Consider the following 24430-nt stretch of genomic DNA (forward strand, 5'->3'; position numbering starts at 1 on the left):
TACATTCCATCACCCAGCACCCAGGTGCACATCACACAGTGGCCAGGCTGAGGCGCTGACTAAATGAAGCTTAGTGCATCGCTTCCAGCCCACTAAGGGAGCCAGCCTGTAGATGAAGTCTCAATCGGCAGCAATTGGAAGATGTAGCAACAATACATGAACCCTTTATTGAACGGCACAACAAATGTGAGACTTAACATTGGCATACTGTTTCATCCTTGAACCCAGACTGCAACTGTGTGCCTCTTCTTAACTCTCTTACAAATGCTCCTACAATGTGCTCCCACTGCGCTTGCAGCTGAAGTGGAGACAGGCTGCTTGCCTTGCTGCCCCATGGCTTGAGATGACCTTGACGGCCGTCCTCTAGCTGTCTGAGGCCTGTAGGGCCCCAGCCTTATCAATGATGCCCACAGACCCCGTGAATAAATAAAAAAAAGAGACTTGTGTGTGATGAAGTATCATTTTTCTATAAATTAATTAGGACATTTTCTGTGACAGCAGTCTTTTCCAACCATAGCATCATCATCTCCAGTAATAATTATATGCCTACTTGGTAGATTTCAGGTCTACCAGGAGGTGGCACCACAGCCAAAATTTATTAATGTGACGAGGTTTTCATATTTTTTGTTAAAACTTGAGAATCTATATTTTAAAAACTGAAAAGGATTTCATGGACATTGAATCATCTGGAGATTAGTGAACTTTGTCAGGTTTTTTTTAAAGGAAGGGCAACAAAAGGTTGATCAGTAAACAAGTACTGGAAAGCAAGTGATTTCAAGTAAACACAGCAGGTGTTATAACCTGAAGGGACAGATGTTTACAAGGAAATGACAGATCACGCTATATGACTTTCACAGGATTGTTGCTGAATTGTTCTTGGTTTCATTTTGAACTGGTAAAAGCCAATTTGTTTTTGGACTAGGAAAGGCAGTTGGAAATCTGCATACTGACCTGTCAGGAGAAGAAAATCCAGACCATTGTTATCTTTCTTTGAAGAATCCCTGCTCTTGAAAAGCAAAAACCTGTATGAAGTTGTACTGATACCTCCTGTATTTTGAAGAAATCTGGAATGTTTGCAAAAACCTTGCATCTTTAAAAGAACTCTGCATCAAATGTGTAAGAACAGAAATCTTTGTTGCTGCACACCTGCTGTAAGTCCTATGTGAAGCCTTCTGTAGTTGGATTTCTTTGAATGCCTACCCAAAACAGACTATTCATCAACATCACCTGGAAAGATTTCTAGTGGAAGCCCTATTCGACTTTGGGACACCTCACCAAAATAAAGGACTTCCATACTCAGTACGTTTTTTTTTATTCTTTATATTTCTTTGTAACAGCAGTAAACAAAAATGCTTTTTTTTCTGCCGTTAACCGGTTATGTATGCGAGTGAGTGTGTGAGGGCTAGGATAAAAAATACAGGGTTTTAATATTTAAATTCACGTATATATTTACTTCATTATTGGTTAAGACTTGGTTTATCATAAATGGATAACTTAATTTTTATTAAAGAAACCTGACTGTTGCGCTTTATTCTGGGGACAAATAGAGTATCTAATTGACTGTTTCGGTAAGTGGGAAAATTTATTGATATGTTGTGAGCTGTGGAGAAGTGGGACTGAATTGACTGTGCACTCCTCCCGCCTCAGTCGTAACATTAACATGTCGAAACAACCAGTTATCAGCCAGTCTGTAATACTTACAGTTTTAGTCTGCAGTACTGAAAAGTAAATTTTTACTAGGAATCTCTCGTTTCAAAATTTGATGAATTTAAACACAGTTCACTCAATTGTGAGTTATTATTGATTAATTAGATACAGCCATCAGAGGATCAAGGCATTATTAAAAATATGTGCAGAAAGCATAGCTCGATTATTTACTTCAGCAACAACAGACTTCAGTGATATATCAACAGATACAATGATAGGAGGGAAATGTTATTTGCGTGTTCACAATGTTGTTTAATGAGTTATCCCACTGGTTGCTGTGTTTTAAAGTTGCGTTGTAACAAAACAATGAAGTTTTGCTGTGCTATATTTACCAAAGAAGTTTTGGAAAAAAAAAATGTTCTTATTTATCCAAACTCTCACCTAAATACTCTGGCCTTGAAATAATAATCTATAAATGTTTATCGTGCGGGTCTAAAATTCCTTTGTTCAGTGTTTTATTAAATGCTTTAATTCACTGAAAATAAATGGATTTATGCATCTGATAAAATAGTAAATAATGGAATTTTAAAGATATTCTAGGCTGTAATAATTCTGACATGTCTAATTTAAAACCACATCAACAGATAGCAATGTCATTTAAATAAGATCATTGTTAGTGGCAATGAAAATATGAATAATTATTTTTGTTATTTACATTTTCAAATTTGTACTATTTACAATGTGAACTGAATAATTATTAGTTGTATTTTTTTCAAAAAGGCAAATGAATGTTTTGAGGTGCTGTAAAATTTTGTTTTTTATATTCTTTAGATCTCCTCACAGCATGCGCCGAACTGCAGTTGTGCATGCAAGAACATAATAGCAACGGATACTAAAGAGCTAATTAAGCTAGACATTAAAGGAGAGGAAAATGTAAAGGAAGACCTTTTTACTCAAAGTGCTGCCTCTATTTCTGGTACAAAATTAGAAAATTACCTTAACTTTCTTTGTTTTTAAAACATCATTAGAACAGATACCCTCAAAGAGTGTTTCTCTCCTGCTAAGTTACTACAGTGATATGAATTATGAGAAACATCCCACGCATACGATAGCAGCTCCACGAGAGTCCAAGAACCATTCAGCAGCTGGCTGAAAATTCACACTACAGATTAGACGTATGGGCATCCTAGTAGGGAGGTGATCCCTGCCAAAAAGAAGTACTTTGATGGTCCATAGTAAACCCCAGGACTTTTCTTACCCTTTAACACAAGGTTTACCTGTTACAATGAGTCTTCCAGATGTACGTATGTCTTCAGCTTTGAAACCAATCAGCCCTGAATCCTCAATCTTCAAATTGGAGAATGTCAGGGCATGCTTCTTGCCCAGTGTGGTAATCCTGCAGTTGGCTCCTGATTTCATTCTGATACTATCCTTCAACCACGTTGTTTCCACATCTTCATGGGACAGCTCAACTTCAAAAGTGCAAGTTTCTTTCTCGTGCACCTTCACCTCCTCTAATCCTTTGATCAGTTTAATTTTTCTCACTATTTCAACAAAGAATTATTATTAATATTCTGAGTAATAAATTCATCATCTACAAAATATAAACAAAAGATGACAACAGCGGTAAAGATTAAGAGTTCTTAAGGGAAGAATGCTTAATTTAGAGATGCTGAAATTAGATATTTTGGACCCCACAGTTTCATGACTATCATTAGTTTGTTACCTTAGTTAGACTGTATCTGGTTTGCAGCATATTGGCGAGAACTGAGAGAAGATGGGATTTATGAGATCAGTCCTCCAGAATATGCTAATATTGTTTTATTTGAATACTTTTCATTCTCTCCATCTATCAACTATATTGGCATGTTCGTCCTGATTAGTGTATATCAGGAGTGTCCAAGCCTTTATTCCTCAAGGGAAACATATGTATATTATGGATCTTTGCTTGTGTTACAAGGTTTTGTTTTTGTATTAAAAACTTAGAATTCTGTGTGTTTTAAAAAACTAAATAAAGGATGTTCAGTGGACATTTAAGACACCTGCAAATAGTTGGAATTTTTGCAATGTTTTGAAAGGAAGTTCATATCTAAAGCTAAACTTTATGGGTGCTTTGAAAGGAAGCTGAACTTGTACAAGAACAGGAAAGCAAGCAATTTCAAGGAAACCACAAGGGTTTGACCTTCCTCAGAACAATTTTTTGAATGACAGAGGAGACTCTATGTCTGGACCCTTTAAAAAGCCAGTGAGCTGGACAAAGAGCAGGAATTTTGAAACTTAGACCTGAGCAGCATGGAGACTGAAGAAAAAGACCTCTCTCGGTAAAGGAGACTTGCATCTCTTGAAATGAAATCCTGCATTTGAAAGGTGGCATATTCCTATTGCCTCCATTCTCTGCAGAATTCCTGCATCCAGAGTGGTTCCTGTTGCCTCCTGTGTTTTGGGAAACCCTGGAACCGACAGAAAGCTTCTACTGTTAGACTGCTGTTTTTAAACACCCAAGCAGACCGGTTGCTGCACCCCTGCTGAAAGACCTGTGTGACACCTGCTGCAGACAAATTGCATTAAATGCCTACCCATCACAGACTGTTCATCAACCCTACCTGGAGAGACTTCAAGTGGTATCCAACAATTCCACTCTGGGACACCACACTGTAGCGAAAACATCCTACATGAACGTGACAAACTCAATCATTCCATTTTTTTCCTTTTTATGCCGAAGAAACAGCATTAAACCAAAGTTCCTTTTCCCCGGTTAGCTATTTTTTTTAATGTATGTGTGTGTGCATAAGGGCTAAGGGACTAAGGAGCTTTTCATAGATATAGATTTATCTTGTTAACAGTGAAGACCTATTATTTCTTTTCTAATAAATAGTTAGTCATTGTTTAAAGAAACCTGGTATGGTGTGCTTTATTCTGGGGGACAAATAGAGTGTCTAATTTGGCTATTCTTTGGTCGGTGGGAAACTTTTTTGATATGCTGTGACCTGTGGAGTACTGAGTCTGAATTAATAGTGCATTACTCCCGCCTTCGTCCTCATACTTGTCACACAAAGTTTAAATCAATGTCAATTTGCATGCATTCAATTTGTAGCTGGTAATAGTTCTTCATGTTTTGATTAAAGATTTATCCAACAATACAACATTGCACTAAAAATAGCTCTTTCCAAAATTCCAGGCCCACAAAATTTCAACAGGACGAACTGAGAAATATGAATCTAAGTACAAAGACAAACCTTAGCTCTGTGGCCTGACTGTCAGGGTTTATGATGGCACAGAGCCAAGGGGCTGGTATGGACTCCCTACTACATAGAGTCATATACGATACAGAAGGAGGCCATTTAGTCCATCAAGTCCATACCGCTCTCTGCGGAGCAATCCAGTCAGTCCCCGTAACCCTGCAAGTTTATTTCCTTCAACTGCCTATCCAATTTCCTTTTGATATCATTGATTGTTTGTACTTCCACCGCCCTCATGGACAGCGAGTTTCAGGTCATTACCACTCGCTGCTTAATAAAGCTCTTCCTCACATTGCATCACTAGTCCTTGTATGTTCACTATCAATTCAGGCTGACTATATAATTGAAATTGCAACTCTAAAGCATGTACAAAATATCTTAAAGTTTTAACATGAGCCCATAAGAACACTGAGAGTTATATTTCAAACTAGTTAAGATACACTCTGTACTAGAATTTCCTCAGTAATGGACTGACCATTGAAACTACACCTCTACCCATCAATGTAACTCCCCTAAAGCTTAGCCCAATTTTCCTCATTGTATCTTCATTTCATATTCATGGCAAACTCTGGGCTATATTAGCACCCTCTATAGGCACTCTGCTTATGGAGAAGCTGAAAATACAGTGCTGCTGCTATACCCGAAAGAGACCATGCCAGCTACTCCCTGCATGTTACAACATGGCTCATTGCAAGATTGGAGGCTGGTGCTTCTTTGGGCGCCAAGGCCACAAACTCAAAGGCTCTTCAGTTGAGGTGTGACTGCCTACAGGTCATAAAGAACCAGCAAATGTTTTGGCATTGAAGGAAAGCAGACTAAAGACCACTGTTTCTCCCTAATCTTGTGTCCTCCTACTCTTTTGTAGTGTCAGAAGATCTGAGGTGATTAGCTGATGATTTGCACCGTGAGCTTTCACAGATTCACAGAATTGTTACAGCGCAGGAGGTAGCCATTCGGCCCATCGTGTCCGTACCACTCTGAAAGAGCAACTCCCTCAGTTCCATTCCCCTGCCTTCTCCCCATAACTCTGCGCATTTTTCCTTTTCATAAAACTGTCTAATTCCCTTTTGAATGCTTTAATTGAACCTGCCTCCACCACATTCTAAAGTTTTCCCTCATGTCAATTTTGCTTCTCTTACCAAATACTTTATATCTGTGCCCTCTCGTTCTCGATGCTTTCACGAGTGGGAACAGTTTTTCTCTATCTACTCTGTCCAGACCCCTCATGATTTTGAATACCTCTATCAAATCACCTCTCAGCCTTCTCTTCTCCAAGGAAAACAGTCCTAACATCTCCAATCTACCTTCCTAACTGAAATTCCTCATCCTTGGAACCATTTCCCGTGAATCTTTTCTGTACTCTCTCCAATGCCCTCACATCTTTCCTAAAGTGTGGCACCCAACTGGTGTCTTATACAAGTTCAACATAACTTCCTTGCTCGTGTACTCTCTTCTTTGGCCTCCTTGTCTCGAGAGACAATGGGTAAGCGCCTGGAGGTGGTCAGTGGTTTGTGAAGCAGCGCCTGGAGTGGCTATAAAGGCCAATTCTACAGTGACAGACTCTTCCACAGGTGCTGCAGATAAAATTGGCTGTCAGGCTATTACACAGTTGGCTCTCCCCTTGCGCTTCTGTCCAACTGCAAAGTCTCTTCGACTCGCCACACTTCAGCCCCGCCTTTATCGCTGTCCGCCAGCTCTGGCGATCACTGGCAACTGACTCCCACGACTTGTGCTCAATGTCACAGGACTTCATGTCACGTTTGCAGATGTCTTTAAAGAGGAGACATGGACAGCCGATGGGTCTGATACCAGTGACGAGCTCGCTGTACAATGTGTCCTTGGGGATCCTGCCATCTTCCATGCGGCTCACATGGCCAAGACATCTGAAGCGCCGCTGGCTCAGTAGGGTGTATATGCTGGGGATGTTGGCCGCCTCGAGGACTTCTGTGTTGGAGATACAGTCCTGCCACCTGATGCCAAGGATTCTCCGGAGGCACCGAAGATGGAATGAATTGAGACGTCGCTCTTGGCTGACGTACGTTGTCCAGGCCTCGCTGCCGTAGAGCAAGGTACTGAGGACACAGGCCTGATACACTCGGACTTTTGTGTTCCATGTCAGTGCGCCATTTTCCCACACTCTCTTGGCTAGTCTGGACATAGCAGTGGATGCCTTTCCCATATGCTTGTTGATTTCTGCATCAAGAGACAGGTTACTGGTGATAGTTGAGCCTAGGTAGGTGAACTCTTGAACCACTTCCAGAGTGTGGTCGCCGATATTGATGGATGGAGCATTTCTGACGTCCTGTCCCATGATGTTCGTTTTCTTGAGGCTGATGGTTAGGCCAAATTCGTTGCAGGCAGCCGCAATCTTGTCGATGAGTCTCTGCAGACACTCTTCAGTGTGAGATGTTAATGCAGCATCGTCAGCAAAGAGGAGTTCCCAGATGAGGACTTTCCGTACTTGGCCCTTCGCTCTTAAACGGGCAACCCCTATTAATAAAGCCCAGGATACTGTATGCTTTATTAACTGCTCTCTCAACCTGTCCTGCCACCTTCAATGACTTATGCACATATACAACTAGGTCCCGCTGCTCATGCACCCCCTTTAGAATTGTACCCTTTATTCTATATTGTCTCTCCATGTTCTTCCTACCAAAATTAATCACTTCACATTTCTCTGCATTGAGCTTCATCTGCCACCTGTCTGCCCATTCCACCAACTTGCCTATGTCCTTTTGAAGTTCTACACTATCCTCCTCACAGTTCACAATGCTTCCAAGTTTCACATCATCTGCAAACTTTGAAATTGTGCCCTGTACACCAAGGTCTAGGTCATTAATATATATTAGGAAAAGCAAGGGTCCCAACACTGATCCCTTTCATGGCTGGAGAATCAGGCTTAATAGAAGGAAGCAGCCTTCACAGTGAGTGCCATCACCAGCAACCACACACTGTTATACAGTACTGGATAATATTCATTAATCTCGACAGGATAGTATGATAATAGAAAGCAATTATGCCTTGCAACAGTGCACTACAATAAGCATGTTTACCAGTTGCAGCCACTGTGCTGAACACTATCTGCAAACTATCACCTAAATCAAGGAGTTATCACAGTTCTCTTCACACCCCTTCCTTCTGCCACAAGTGTTCCTTTACTCACTCAGCGAAGCAGTGGATGACTAACATTGCTTGCACCTGTTCACACTCCACTAAAGAATATCTTCTGAATGAGTTGCATTCCAAATGATGGCACATCGAGTCCCTTATTCTCTCTTGAAGGAGAAATGATCCACAACCAAAGAGAAGGATGGACCACCTAAATCTCCCAAGGCTCCTGCTGCAAATTATCAGAAATTCCTGCCACATATAGAAGAAGTAGGAGGCTAGGCCTGAAAGGACACACAAGAGTGGGAACTGAGGAGATGCACAGTGGTCTTAAACAGTAGGAAAGTTGTCAGACTTGTTTCCATTTGAGATATTTTTGTCATTAATAGGATTTGTTCAAAATGATATGGAGCAACATTCCTGTGCAAAACAGTTAACAGAACGATTGCCGAATTATTAATTGTAGAGCAGCGCTACATGTTATTATGCATCTAAGTAGAGTTTATTAGCAAAGGGGGACTGTGACGCAGGACTGATCGAGCAATTGTCTTGGATGTTAGCCAGCTGAAAGTCTCTCTTATAATTTGTGCTCGCAGTTGCCACAACTTAGCTATTGATTAGTGAAGGTACCACAGCCTTCTTAAATATTATCAAAAGTTCATGGTGAAGTATCCAAGCCTGGATTTGCAGACAGGACGGCATCAGTAGGCAGAGACCTGAGGCTATCTACAGTACCTATGCAGCCTGGCATTTCTCCAGTGATTCTCCTAACCTTTTCAAAGCAGAGAACAAAAATGGGAAGGCCTAAGAGAGACCCCACTGGTTCCCAAAGAATATGCAAAGAAGGAACAATGGGATAAAAGGAGAAGTGAAGGAGATTGAGAAAATTGAAGGAAACAAAAGCCAAGTCAGCAAGGTAAAAAAAAAATGTGAAGTTTAGAAATAAGGCTCAAAAAATTGAAGGAAACTTTAAAAAGTTAAAATATACTTTCAAATACATTAATGCACTTTGAAAAGTTTTAAATAGATATAAAATACAATTTAAGTTGTAAATAGACTTACATTCTTTTGCATCCACTCAACTTGCGATTGACATGCAAAGGGTGGTAGAAATTTGGAACTCTCATTCGCAAATGGCAATTATTAATTTTAAATCTGGGATTAATAGATTTTTGTTAACCAAAGGTATTAAGGGATATCAGGCAAAGGTGAGTTAGATCACAGATCAGCCATGAACTCATTGAAAGGCAGAACAGGCTCAAAGGCTAACTAACCTACTCCTGTTCCTATCGCCTGGTCTGAAGCGCCTCTGGCAAGATCTCAACAGCCCTTTTATTGAGGCACTGGGCAAGTTTTCCCATGTGGGGGAGGACCCAGACATTGGGGACAAATGCGGGTCCTGACCCTGTACCGTGTCAGAAGCAGTCACCCAACATGGATTTTGCCAGGATTGGCCAATTAGCGGCCACAGGGCACGCATGCCATCCAATTAAGGATGGCAAGCAGGCTCTCAAAGCTAGAGGGCCAATAGGAAGCAGCACAGAAGGAGCTGCAGCTGTTGCAGGTAAGGAACAGAGAGGGTGCCTTCCATCTTCAGGCACCCTCCTAGCAACTTTAAAAGATTTGAATTAGAAAATGGCCACAATTGCCGAACACCATCGTGGAGGGGAAGCCCCTCCGCAGAGCGGCCTGCGGTCACGGTCCAGGGCGTCCTCGAAGTCTTCATTGAGTGCTAGCCACCGGTCTAACAACCTCAGGCAGCTGTTGTGCTGCCGACACAATGGTGGAGGGGTGACTACAAGCCAACTGGAAAATTGGCCTCCATTACTGGCAAGTAACCTCTTATTTAGCTTAACAAGCTACTCGATGCCTGCAGACAGATAGTCGTTCCACCCCTGATCTAGCATCGAAGAATATGGCTCGGGATGTTCACGGTATACCGGCCAACAGCGCAAAATTATGCGCCTTCACATCTCCGTTCCTATCCCCATATCAGGGCGAAAATCCTGCCCACTATTTCCCACTGTCAGCCCACAGGCCCCCTCCCCACCATTATGGAACAAAGACATAATGTTCAATCTCCAGCAGAGTAGTACAGTGACTTCCAAGGCATACTTTTGGGGTGATGATCCAACGGTAGGCATTCCTGCCAACTTTTCTCAAATAAACACTCCAGAATTGTCCAAAAAAGAGGATCTTGAAGTTGAGGTGAGAGTGATTTCCCTTGACATCAAGGCAGTATTTGACCGAGTATGGCATCAAGGAGCCCTAGCAAAACTGGAGTCAATGGGAATCTGGGGAAAAACTCTCCACTGGTTGGAGTCATACCTAGCACAAAGGATGATGGTTGTGATTGTTGAAGGTCAATCATCTCAGCTCCAGGACACCACTTCAGGAGTTCCTCAGGGTACTGTCCTAGGCCCAACCATCCTCAGCTGCATCCTCAGTGACCTTCCTTCAAACCGAAGGTCAGAAGTGGGGATGTTCGCTGATGACTGCACAAAGTTCAGCACCATTCGCGACTCCTCAGATACTGAAGCAGCCCGTGTAGAAATGCAGCAAGACCTGGACAATATCCAGGCTTGGGCTGATAAGTGGCAAGTAACATTTGCGCCACACAAGTGCCAGGCAATAACTATCTCAAACAAGAGAGAATCTAACCATCTCCCCTTGACATTCAACAGCATTACCATCGCTGAATCCCCTACTATCAACATCCTGGGGATTACCATTGACCAGAAACTGAACTGGAGTAGTCATATAAATATCATGGCTACAAGAGCAGGTCAGAGGCTAGGAGTCCTGCAGCCAGTAACTCACCTCCTGACTCCCCAAAGCCTGTACACCATCTACAAGGCACAAGTCAGGAGTGTGATGGAATACTTTCAACATGCCTGGATGGGTGCAGCTCCAACAACACTCAAGAAGCTTGACAACATCCAGGACAAAGCAGCCTGCTTGAATGGCATCCCATCCACAAACATTCACTCTCTCCACCACCGACGCACAGTGGCAGCAGTGTGTACCATCTACAAGATGCTCTGCAGCAATGCACCAAGGCTCCTTAGGCAGCACCTTCCAAACCTGCAACCTCTACTAGCTAGGACAAGGGCAGCAGTTGCAAGGGAACACCATGTTATCCTCCAGGTCACACACCATCCTGATTTGGAACTATACTGCCATTCCTTCACTGTCAAAATCCTGGAACTCCCTTCCTAACAGCACTGTGGGTGTACCTACCCCACATGGACTGCAGCAGTTCAAGAAGGCGGCTCACCGCCACCTTCTCAAGGGCAATTAGGGATGGGCAATAAATGCTGGCCTGGCCAGCGATGCCCACATCCCATGAATGAATAAAAAAAACTAACTCTAGAATGTCAAAAATATATTACAGTTTGTACAAAGTGTCATACTTACTTTCAACATTTAACTTTGCTTTTGTCTTTTCATGAAGTGTTTCACAGGAGTAATTTCCACGGTCAGCAAAGCTCACATTATTAATGGTAAGGATATGCTTGTTTCCATCCACCTTAATATCTACTTTTCCATCAGGCTGAATGATGACATTATTTTTCATCCATTTAATTTCACCACAAGGTTTTGAGAGTTCTACTTCCAAAATGGCTGTTTCTTTTTCATCAACAGTCATGTTCTCTAATTTCTTTTTAAACAAGGCTGGAGCTTCTGTAATAAAATTTCGAAAGAAATTAGCATTATTGTAAATTTAAAAAACATGCGATTAACTTTAAATCAACTGTTTTTACTCAAGATACACCAGCCCAGAGGTTTTGGGACATACAGGGACACAGGGTTCATTCCCTGTGCCTGAAAGATGTCCCAAGGCTCCCCAGATACTGGGCCTTGAAACTCATTATAATGGAGCCAACGCAACCTCAGAGCCCAATAGCAAAGAGCTGTGGAAAGTCTGGTCACTGCTAAGTGTAAGATCGGGCCCAGACATTTAAAAAAAGGCCATTTGGTCCCTGCAGCCTGATCTGCCATTCAATAAGACCATGGCTGATCTGTTGGTGCCCTTAACTCCACTTTTCTGCTGCTCCCCATAACCCTTGACTCTCTTGTAGATTAAAAATATGTCTAACTCAGCCCTGAATATATTCAATGACCCAGCCTCCACTGCTCACTGGGGAAAAGAATTCCAAACACGAACGACCCTCCTCATCTCGTCTTAAATGGGAGACCCCTTAATTTGAAACTGTGTCCCCTAGTTCTAGATTCCCCCATCAAGTGAACATTCTCTCAACATCTACCCTGTCAAGCCCCCTCAGAATCTTCTGTGTTTCAATATGATCACCTCTCAATCTTCAAAACTCGAATGAGTATAGGTCCAACCTGCTCAACTTTTCCCCAGAAGACAACCCCTTCATCCCAGAAATCAGCCCAGTAAACTTTCTCTGAACTGCTTCCAATGCAAGTTAGTCCCTCCTTAAATAAGGTGGCCACAACTGTACACAGTACTCTAGGTGTGGTCTCACCAACCCCTTGTACAGTTATAGCAAGTTACTTACTTTCCTGGTTGGCAGGTTTCCCTAATTGTAGCCCGCAGTGGCACTGATTGCCTATTGCAAACAAATCTTCGAGAACTGGGCTCAAACAGGCATTAAGCCCATTATTTTCATATGCAAAAGGCCTAACACCTGTTTCAGATTTGGGTAAAGGCCACCTCTTATTTGTCCTTATCCAATATGGCAGGCAGCGCACTTTCATCCAAAAATGCACACATGCTTCTTGCTCTCCACGCTGAGGCCTCAGTAGTCTGTGTAGTTTCTGAAAAACTAGTACACTGATTTTTTTGTTTGTTTAACTGCATCCTTCAGTCTTCATGTTGTTCCTGGCCTTGTTAACCATTTTAAAGTTCGCCTTGACTTTACTAATGAAGGAAATGTGCTGAATTTTTACCATAACTGTATAAAAACATTTTTGGAAATGTTTTAATTTGGTTGAAAAAAACAAAGACTCATACATCAAGGCTGAAAGGATAAAGAAAGAAAGAAGGGCAAGAAGAATTTGTATTTTAACTGCAGTCACACATGGCAGACAATGTGTGGATAAGTTTCTACAAAAAGCAAAGTGATTAATTTATTTTTGTTGGTATTGGTTAAAGAGAAATGTTCATCAGGACACTGGGGGCTAAAAATTTGTGGGCATGAAGATCGCAATGTGCAATTACCCTGTGCCCGATTGAGGTGATGCAGGCTGCACACAAATTTCATGCGGCCTGCTCATCTCCATGATTGGGACTTGCAGCACAGCATTAAACGAGCTGCTAACTGGCCGCACCCTTGCACACACAGCGGGACCCATTTCATGCAAGGCCAGCATGGGCTAAAATTAGCCTGCACTTCTTAAAGCCAGCATCTTAGGGAGGTGCACGCTAGCTGCAACAGATGTTGGGACTGTCTCTGTAAGCGTTCCTCAAAGGAAGAAAGCAGCAGGAAAGTGAAAGGGCACTCAGGCTTTCCGATGCAGCACTTGAGGCCTTAGTCCAGAAGGTAGAAAGGAGGAGATATCATCTTCCATAGTGGGCAGGAGACCCTCCAGGCATACGCTGCAAAAGGAATGGATGCAGGTAGCAACGGAGGTTAATACAAGAAATCTGTTCCTGAAGTCTTGCCTGGAGTGCCTCAAGAGGTTCACTGATCTCACACGAGTGGTCAAAGTCAGTTAATGAATCTTCAAATGTCATATCCTACCCAGTGAACCACCAACCTCACACATTGATGAAAGCACCACATCATCACACACCCATCGGCAATCTCCAGCCATCATGACATTCAGTTTCTCCACATCACCCTCACACAGCTCCACTGCTACAAGCCTCAACCCACATCTCACAACTTCTACATACTTCCAGTTCTTCAGCTATGTCAGGCACATCACCCAAACACACTGCAACATATTCACTCGCACTTCCCTCTCTCATAGAGTCATAGAGTCCTGGAGTTATACAGCACAGAAACAGGCCCTTCGACCCATCGTGTTCATGCCGGCCATCAAGCACCTATCTATTCTAATCCCATTTTCCAGCACTTGGCCTGTAGCCTTGTATGCTATGGTGTTTCAAGTGTTCATCTAAATACTTCTTAAATGTTGTGAGTGTTCCTGCCGCTACCACCCCTTCAGGCAGTGTGTTCCAGATTCCAACCGCCCTCTGGGTGAAACAATTTTTCCTCAAATCCCCTCTAATCCTCCTGCCCCTTACCTTAAATCTATGCCCCCCTGGTTAGTGACCCCTCCGCGAAGGAAAAAGGTTTCTTCCTATCTATCCGATCAATGCCCCTCATAAATTTGGATGCCTCAATCAAGTCCCCCCTCAGCCTTTTCTGCTCTAAGGAAAACAACCCTGGAGTATCCAGTCTCTCTTCATGGCTGATATGCTCCAGCCCAGGCAACATCCTGGTGAATCTCCTCTGTACCTTCTCCAGTGCAATCACATCCTTCCTATAGCGTGGTGACCAGAACTGTACACAGTACTCCAGCTGTGGCCTAACTACTATTTTATACAGCTCCATCATAACCTCCCTGCTCTTATGTTCTATGCCTAGACTAATAAAGGTGAGTATCCCATATGCCTTCCTAACCACCTTATCTACCTGTGCTGCTGCCTTCAGTGATCCATGGACAAGTACACCAAGGTCCCTCTGACCCTCTGTACTTCCTAGGGTCCTACCATCCATTGTACATTCTCTTGCCTTGTTAGTCCTTCCAAAATGCATCACCTCACACTTCTCAGCATTAAATTCCATTTGCCACTGCTCCGCCCATCTTACCAGCCCATCTATATCGTCCTGTAATCTAAGGCTTTCCTCCTCACGGTTTGCGACACCACCAATTTTCGTGTCATCTGCGAACTTACCGACATACCTCCTCTATTCACGTCTAAATCATTAATGTACACTACAAACAGCAAGGGTCCAGTAGCGATTCCTGCGGTACGCCACTGGTCACAGGCTTCCACTCGCAAAAACAACCCTCAACCATCAACCTCTGCCTCCCGACACTAAGCCAATTTTGGATCCAATTTGCCAAATTGCCCTGGAACCCATGGGCTCTTACCTTCTTAACCAATCTCCCATACGGGACCTTATCAAAAGCCTTACTGAAGTCCATGCAGACTACATCAACTGCCTTACCCTCATCTACACATCTAGTCACCTCCTCGAAAAATTCAATCAAGTTTGTTAAACATGATCTCCCACTGACAAAGCCATGCTGACTATCCTGATTAATCCCTGCCTCTCCAAGTGGAGTTTAATCCTGTCCCTCAGAATTTTTTCCAATAGCTTCCCTACCACTGATGTTAGACTCAATGGCCTGTAATTACCTGGATTATTCCTGCTATCTTTCTTGAACAATGGTACCACATTCGCTGCCCTCCAGTCCTCTGGTACCTCTCCTGTGGCAAGAGAGGATTTGAAAATTTGTGTCAGAGCTCTTGCTATCTCCTCTCTTGCCTCACATAACAGCATGGGATACATCTCATCTGGGCCTGGGGATTTATCCACTTTTAAGCCCAGTAAAAAAGCTAATACTTCCTCCCTTTCAATGCTAATTTTTACAAGTATATCACAATCCCCCTCCCTGATCTCTACACCTACATCGTCTTTCTCCAAAGTGGCAAGATTAGGGAACCATGGATGACAGGTGAAATTGAGAAACTAGCTAAGAGGAAAAAGGAAGCATACATAAGGTCTAGGCGGCTGAAGAAGGACGAAGCTTTGGAAGAATATCGGGAATGTAGGACCAATCTGAAACGAGGAATTAAGAGGGCTAAAAGGGGTCATGAAATATCTTTAGCAAACAGGGTTAAGGAAAATCCCAAAGCCTTTTATTCATATATAAGGAGCAAGAGGGTAACTAGAGAAAGGATTGGCCCACTCAAGGTCAAAGGAGGAAAATTATGCGTGGAGTCAGAGAAAATGGGTGAGATTCTAAACGAGTACTTTGCATCGGTATTCACCGAGGAGAGGGACATGACGGATGTTGAGGTTAGGGACAGTCGGCATAAGGAGGGAGGAAGTGTTGGGTATTCTAAAAGGCATTAAGGTGGACAAGTCCCCAGGTCCGGATGGGATCTATCCCAGGTTACTGAGGGAAGCGAGAGAGCAAATAGTTGGGGCCTTAACAGATATCTTTGCAGCATCCTTAAACACGGGTGAGGTCCCGGAGGACTGGAGAATTGCTAATGTTGTCCCCTTGTTTAAGAAGGGTGGCAGGGATAATCCAGGTAATTACAGACCGGTGAGCCTGACGTCAGTGGTAGGGAAGCTGCTGGAGAAGATACTGAGGGATAGGATCTATTCCCATTTGGAAGAAAATGGGCTTATCAGTGATAGGCAACATGGTTTTGTGCAGGGAAGGTCATGTCTTACCAACTTAATAGAATTCTTTGAGGAAGTGACAAAGTTGATTGATGAGGGAAGGGCTGTAGATGTCATATACATGGACTTCAGTAAGGCATTTGATAAGGTTCCCCATGGTAGGTTGATGGAGAAAGTGAAGTCGCATGGGGTCCAGGGTGTATTAGCTAGATGGATAAAGAACTGGCTGGGCAACAGGAGACAGAGAGTAGCAGTGGAAGGGAGTTTCTCAAAATGGAGACGTGTGACCAGTGGTGTTCCACAGGGATCCGTGCTGGGAACACTGTTGTTTGTGATATACATAAATGATTTGGAGGAAAGTATAGGTGGTCTGATTAGCAAGTTTGCAGACGACACTAAGATTGGTGGAGTAGCAGATAGTGAAGGGGACTGTCAGAGAATACAGCAGAATATAGATAGATTGGAGAGTTGGGCAGAGAAATGGCAGATGGAGTTCAATCCGGGCAAATGCGAGGTGATGCATTTTTGAAGATCCAATTCAAGAGCGAACTATATAGTAAATGGAAAAGTCCTGGGGAAAATTGATGTACAGAGAGATTTGGGTGTTCAGGTCCATTGTTCCCTGAAGGTGGCAACGCAGGTCAATAGAGTGGTCAAGAAGGCATACGGCATGCTTTCCTTCATCGGACGGGGTATTGAGTACAAGAGTTGGCAGGTCATGTTACAATTGTATAGGACTTTGGTTCGGCCACATTTGGAATACTGCGTGCAGTTCTGGTCGCCACATTACCAAAAGGATGTAGATGCTTTGGAGAGGGTGCAGAGGAGGTTCACCAGGATGTTGCCTGGTATGGAGGGCGCTAGCTATGAAGAGAGGTTGAGTAGATTAGGATTATTTTCATTAGAAAGACGGAGGTTGAGGGGGGACCTGATTGAGGTGTACAAAATCATAAGAGGTATAGACAGGGTGGATAGCAAGAAGCTTTTTCCCAGAGTGGGGGATTCAATTACTAGGGGACACGAGTTCAAAGTGAGAGGAGAAAAGTTTTGGGGGGATATGCGTGGAAAGTTCTTTACGCAGAGGGTGGTGGGTGCCTGGAACGCGTTGCCAGCGGAGGTGGTAGACGCGGGCACGATAGCGTCTCTTAAGATGTATCTCGACATGAATGGGCAGGAAGCAAAGAGATACAGACCCTTAGAAAATAGGCGACAGGTTTAGATAAGAGGATCTGGATCGGCGCAGGCTTGGAGGGCCGAAGGGCCTGTTCCTGTGCTGTAATTTTCTTTGTTCTTCGAACACAGATGAAAAGTAATCATTTAAAACCATCTATGTCCTCCGGCTCCACACATGGATTGCCACTTTGGTCACTAATGGGCCCTACTCTTTCCGTGGTTATCCTCGTGCCCTTAATATACTTATAAAATGCCTTGGAATTTTCCTTTATCTTGCCCGCCAGCGTTTTTTCATGTCCCCTCTTCGCTCTCCGAATTACTTTTTTTTTTTTAAGTACCCCCCCCACCCCCCCTACACTTTCTATACTCCTCTAGGGCCACCGCTGTTTTCAGCACTTTGAATCTGCCATAAGCCCACTTTTTTTTTCCCTTATCCAATCCTATATATCCCTTGACATCCAGGGTTCCCTGGACTTGTTGATCCTACCCTTCACCTTTATGGGAAAATGTTGGCCCTGTACTCTCACTATTTCCTTTTTGAATGACTCCCACTGTCCTTGCAGGACAAGGTGGCCCATAATAGGAGGGAGCAGCCGCGAACCAGAAGGGCATAGGTACATCTGGATCTCCTGAGCTCCTTGAAGGTGACAGTGCTCAGCGGTCACTGAGGCTGTTGCAACAAGCATCGCCGAAACCATCCAGGAAGACAGTACATTCCTGCCTTATGTACCTTCTCAAATCCCACTTCACCCTCATCCCTCAATCTGGTATAAAGTGCAAGCTGCAGATGGTGTGACCATGTACCTCTTGCTTTCCATCCACCGCTGCTTCCCTCAGCCTAACCCTCCCCTTCTGCATTTATGCTTTCAGGTACCAAGAACTGCCACTTGGCTTGCCAGTGCAGCCTGACGATGAAGGGCAAGAACAAGAGCAGATGTCTGATGAAGCAGCGCCATCTCATGATCTGACACTGTCAGTCACCAGCTGAGATACAGGCACTGTGCATACTTTAGAAGATAATATAGAGGCGGGATCTGCACATGGTGATTCACAGACATAAATGGGCTACAGCAAAGCCAGGGAAATGGATAGCCCGTGTGCCAGCTCCCCAGAGGATGAGGTCGCAGACAGGTTCTGCTGCAAAGGGCTCAGATGAGGACTTCAACTGGGCAGCATACAGGAAAAGGGCTGATGATCATGCACACAGAAATCTCGGTGCATTGGTAGGCCTGCCAGACAGCCTATTGTCACTATCAAGAAGAATGGTGATGCCTGGATCCAACTTGGCAAAAGGCTTTGTGCAGAACTTGGAAAGCAACCTTCTCATGTGGAAGTGGTGGCCAACTGCATGAGAACACTTGCTGACCCACCCATGATGCAGCATCTGATGACCAATTATCAGCTTCCACTGCAGCCCAGACAGAAGCCAACCAATGTCTGAGTGCTGCAGTGGAAGGTCATGGTAAGCTTATAGGATTTCTGCTTGTTGCCATGCAGGCGCAGACTGCTGCCATCATGCCTGCAGATATCAGTGCTCAAAGGGGCATGTAGGCTCTCACAGCAGTCCAACAATCTCTGCTCGAGCAGATTACTAGAATTACTGAAGCACAATCCCAAGGGAGTGGCAGTGACTCCATGGTGCACGAAGCTGCTGTCCTCTCTCAGGATGACACCATTTGTGTTCCCACCACTGCCACCTGTCAGCTACCACCCATGCTGAAGTGGTGCAATGTAAAGCCAGGTGGTCTCAAGGTCCAGAGCTGCTCAAGGTCATTTGCAGTCTCCCCCAGTGAAAATCAGCCTTCCACTAGCTATGCTGCAGCCACTGGGGTAGCCCTGTGTAGGAGCATTAGGCCAGGCAAAGGCAGCCACAACACCGGCACTACAGGATAGCACAAGTCAGAGAGAGATAAAGCACTGAAAGAGGCCCTTCAGCCCACCGAGCCTGTGCCAACCATTAACCACCCATTTATACTAATCCTACATTAATCCCATGTCCCCTACCACATCCCCAAATTCCCTCAATTCTCCTACCACCTACGTACACTAGGGGCAATTTACAATGGCCAATTTACCTGTCAACCTGCAAGTCTTTTGGCTGTGGGAGGAAACCAGAGCACCCAGCAGAAACCCACGCGGTCACAGGGAGAACTTGCAAATTCCGCACAGGCAGTATCCAGAACCGAACCCGGGTCGCTGGAACTGTGAGGCTGCAGTGCTAATCACTGCGCCACTCAGTTCTGTTTTTATTTAATAATGGAATTAAGTTGTTATGGAATGGTTTATTTGTGGTGTCTTTTATTTCAGGCCAACAGGATGTGGTGATGGCCCATAGCAGAGGGACAGAAAGGTAGGAATCCGTGGAGTAACGGTGGTGCGGGTATGTTTTCAGGAGAACCAGAGTCTGATGAGCTGCTCAAGGACAGCCCGTCCAGAGCAATGATATCTTGAATGCCTCCTTCTTTCCTCCTCCCGAGGTGCTCGGCGAAGGCCTGATGACAAGGGCTGCACCATCATGACTGCCAGTTTGTGTAGGACACAGGAGACCATCACAAATTTGCAAATGTGCTCTGGCAAGTACTGGAGGACTCCTCCTGAGCAGTCCAAGCAGCAGAAACGTTGTTTGAGAACACCAGTGGTTTATTCCACGACGTTACTGGTCACAGCATGGCTCTCACTGTACGAGCCCTGTCCACGTGTGGTTGGGTGGCAGAGATGAGTCATGAGTCATGTGCAGAAAGTGTGGCAAAGCAGCCACTCTTTAATTCAACATGGCAGCTCAAATATGACAGGTACACTGGCTGGCCAAGGATAAAAGGGTCCTGTCTACTACCAGGATAGCAGGCATTCATCAAGATAATGCTCTGTGCATCACTGCAGACAAAGTTCACATTAAGAGGGTGGGACCCTTTGAAGATCTGGTACATCTCCCCAATGAGATGTGACATCTGAGAATCATGTGCATGCAGTTGATTGCTCCCTGCACCACTGAGAATCCGGTTACCCTTCAAAGCCATGTGCCTGCTCCTCCTGCTCCTCTCTGCTTAGAGAGAAGACAATGAAGTTCCCTCTTCCAGCACATGGGGTCTCGATAGCCTCCAATGTAGCAATGCACAGCATACTGTGAGACATTGCTGATGTCACCAGCTCCAGCCTGAAAGGATCCTGGGGTGTATGTAGAAATTGAGGGCAATAGTGGCCTTCACAGCCACTGGCATCTGTGTCCTCGGCCTACTCTGCAGCTGTAGGTCTGGTTGGAGGAAGTGGCACAGTTCAGTGACCACCACCTTAGTGAATCAAAGCTGTTGAACATGCTGCTCCTGACTGAGGTGAAGGTAGGAGAAGTGCTCTCTGAATACCCTAAGTGGGTATGGCCTTCTGGTGAGAGACCTCCTCCTCTTCCTTCTGCACACTGCTTCCCTGCTCTGCTGCCTCAGTTTCATCTCCCTGTCATGCTGCAGCCAAAGAAGGGCTACAACTATAGCACCCATGACTGAGAGAAAGCTTTGTGCCCAGAGGCCATCAAAATGCACTCAACTCCTTGCAAGGGTACAGCACCACTCCTTTCTGGCACAAGCAACATGTGAACTCCTCCAAAAACAAGCAAATAGAACCTCCACTCACTCTGCAGCAGCAAAAGAAAGTGAAAAGACTTGCAAGTCCCACGCTGATGCCTTTAAACAGCACTAGTGGAGGTCCCTTGTGCAACTGAACACGTTTAGCTGTGCATATTTAAGAAGGGGCAGTGACAGAAATTGTGAGGTCCAGAATGGCAGGTCAGGTACCAAATCAGCATTTGACACTGTCTGAAATCACAATTTGCCCACTCTACATGCTTCCAGCGCCTGAATGGCACAGCTGCGCAACCATCCTTCCTAGCATGGTGATTGGTGTTGACCATGCTGGAAGCAGGTTCTTAGCTATTTTTCAACCCTCCAGGCTAAAAATCAGCAGCACTACGGAGCCCAATTTTGCGGCCTAAACTCCCTACTCTTTTACTTTCACCTGAACCAGAGAAACAAGTTTCATGGCCTTGGTTTTGTTTTATCTGAAACAAAGACTTCCGACAAAACTGGTTGTCGCAGATCAGCCGCCCTTTATACGCCTTAAACAATAATCTTTCCACTGAAGTCAAATTACTCCCAAACATAATGACATATGGCAATCACAAGTTGACTGAAGATCAAGCATAAAATTCAAGCCCCTGAAAATCCATTGGAACCACTGCCTGGTGTAAATGTCAGATGTCTCTGCCGAAGCTGCTAATCCCACAAACGTTTGTATGACCAAGAGGTGAGACCAGGAGAAGGAGGTCTTGGCACTTCACAGTAGAAGCTGCATATTTGAAGATATCAGGGTAAATGACTGGCTATGGTTGAGGGGGTTGTGGTTGCCATCTAACTGCTACATCCTACATGAATACATCCTCCCACCCACACTCCCCTTTGTGAAATCAACAGGGAATTGCTTTTAAAGACAAAAAAATGATGTCTTTCTCGTTGGCAGTCCAAGCTTTGACACCAAGCTGCACCCCAGATGAGCACCACCTCCACTGGGAGTCGAGCAAGTGTACTTTTTGTGATCCAACACCATGGCATGACCCAGCTAAGAGTCACAGTACAGAAACTTTGGGATTCTAGAATCCTCGTGTTACCCCGCCTTCCCCTCCCCAATATCAATGCTCTTGTAGCATCCCTACTTGGCCATTGCAGAATCCCTGGAAAAGTTGGGAGCCAATACATCTGGGTCCTGTCAAGTTTTAGGCCATTCTGGCAGACTCCCACTGGACATGGAGAGAATCTGCCAGAACAGACATGGAATTTAGGGTAATAAATCTTTTTACTTCCAAATCCAACTTATGTTTCCAGTGTCGGTACAGTAGCAGTCATTATCTTTTCTTTAAAATAGCTATTAATGATTGAAAAGAGATAGTTAGCCACCTAACTAATCTTTCTAAAAATGCATTTCAAATTTTTAGGAGATTGTTCCTTTGAAAATAAACTTGTTTTAATCTAGTGTGCATCATTCTGAGGGTACTTGCTAACAAAGTAAGTTTGATTTCTCACCTTGAACCTGAAGGTTGGCTGTTGTTTTTACATTTTCAACTTGTACAGAAATTTGACATGCATCCTTTAGCATCAGATTTGTAATGGTCAAACTATGGTTGGTTCTTTCGCATGATATGACATACTTCTCACTTGGTTCAATTTTGACTCCATTCTTATACCAAGTAACTGCAACATCTTCATAAGAGACGCTACATTTAAAGGTGGCATCCTCTCCTTCCACAGCCACTACATTGTGAGGCTCACTTTCAAACTTAATAACTTTTGGAACTGCTCATAATGAAACAAAAGTTTGCACATTAAGGAATGATCAGTCCTGCCTTTTCAGGTACTAATACACACAGCACACATCATCAGCATTAAAATCTATTAATAGTGTCTGCTTCAATAATGTGATGGGAACATCGTAAATGTTGGTGGATGTAACTGTTTTATCAATAATATCAATTTATCATAATGGTACTACAGCAACATTGTTATGAAAGGAGAAAAAGACAAGATATAAGATAAAAACATTTACACACAACCTAGTCACAAGTTCTGATACTATTGCTTACAGTAATAGTAATTTCTTTTGGCAAAATGCAGGAAACTGAAACAATCCAGGCTAAAACATTCAATTTTAAATTAAACAGTACAATAAGTGCCAAATGATTGCATGTACTAAAAACTCAGAATTAATTGGTACCTACATTATAATGTCAGGCAAGCCCCCCACCTGCCTATCAAGAATGAGGAAGATTAATTTCGCCACATTGATTTTAAACTATTGTTGAAGAAAGAACTTGCTTTCAAAAACAATTGGAGACTTTGGCTGGAGAGAGATATTAGCATGTCAACAGACAAGTACATCAAAGGACAAAGGAGCTATTCACTGCACCAATTTAATCCACAATGGACTTTTGATTACCAGACATTGAAGGTGGAAAGGTTAGCATTCCAGGTTAACTGCTAAGATGGCCGAATACACAAACAGAAGTGGTCGGACCAGCTTGGTCACATGACTGGCTGACTGTTGGAGTTTTTTTGAATTTGAACTTCCAACAGGGATTTTGAACTCAGAACGCTGTTTTCTCCTGGACTGAGAACACCTCTCGCCTGTCTGCTCTCATCTCGTTCTCACCAGCTTCGGAAACCATTGAAGCCATATGAAAGCACCAAGATAGAAAGGTCTCTTACAGGGAACAAGATTTAAGAAGAATACTAGGCCCCAATGAAAAGTAGGAACTGTCTACAATCAAGGCGAGCTAGAAACACAGAAACAGTAACAAGAAACACCATTTCAACACTCCCTCAAACCTCTCCATTTTGTTTTCTCTCTGCTCTTTTCTGTTCCTATTTGCATGTGCATATTGCGTGTGCATGCTAGCGTGGGCACGTCGTATATCCGTTGGCGTTAACCACATTAGAGTTTAAGGTTTAATAAATTTCACTTTTCTTCTTTAAACCTAAGAAAGTCTGTTTATGCTTATTTCTTTGCCTTATAATTGGAAAGCTGTGAACAAGGATTCACAAAGGGGGAGCTCAAAAAAAATGTGTTCAAAAATAAAACCCTGTTATAATAAGACCAGGTGAAGACAGTAAAAGACCCCTGGACACCTTTCTCACCTGGTCTTAACAGAAATCTGGGTGCTAGCGGCCGGCATTTTACCCGCAGACAAACGAATGAAATTGGAAGTGGGAAGCCAAATTGTTCCCAATCAAAAAGAGCAAATTTCAATACAGGTTTTCTTGTGGTTGCGTGTGATTGAATACTAATATGTCTGCAACTGAAGCTGGCAGCTCTCCAAGCCAGGTTGAAGTAACTTGGGATAAGTTAAAAGCACTGTCTATGGAGGAGTTGAGAGATATGGCTAAG

General features: G+C 43.8%; 1 protein-coding gene across 1 annotated transcript in view; it reads right to left on the reverse strand.

Moving 5' to 3' along the window:
• obscnb (obscurin, cytoskeletal calmodulin and titin-interacting RhoGEF b) overlaps positions 1–24430 on the reverse strand; it is an 868128-nt gene that overhangs the window by 687344 nt on the left and 156354 nt on the right. The window contains exons 36-38 of the mRNA XM_068053434.1: positions 22573–22842; positions 11412–11678; positions 2925–3191 (exon numbers count right to left, since the gene is read on the reverse strand). Coding sequence (XP_067909535.1) covers positions 2925–3191; positions 11412–11678; positions 22573–22842 — 804 coding nt within the window. The remainder of the gene's footprint in view (positions 1–2924; positions 3192–11411; positions 11679–22572; positions 22843–24430) is intronic.

The sequence above is a fragment of the Heterodontus francisci genome, chromosome 2, assembly GCF_036365525.1.
Source record: "Heterodontus francisci isolate sHetFra1 chromosome 2, sHetFra1.hap1, whole genome shotgun sequence".
Classification (NCBI taxonomy): Eukaryota; Metazoa; Chordata; class Chondrichthyes; order Heterodontiformes; family Heterodontidae; genus Heterodontus; species Heterodontus francisci.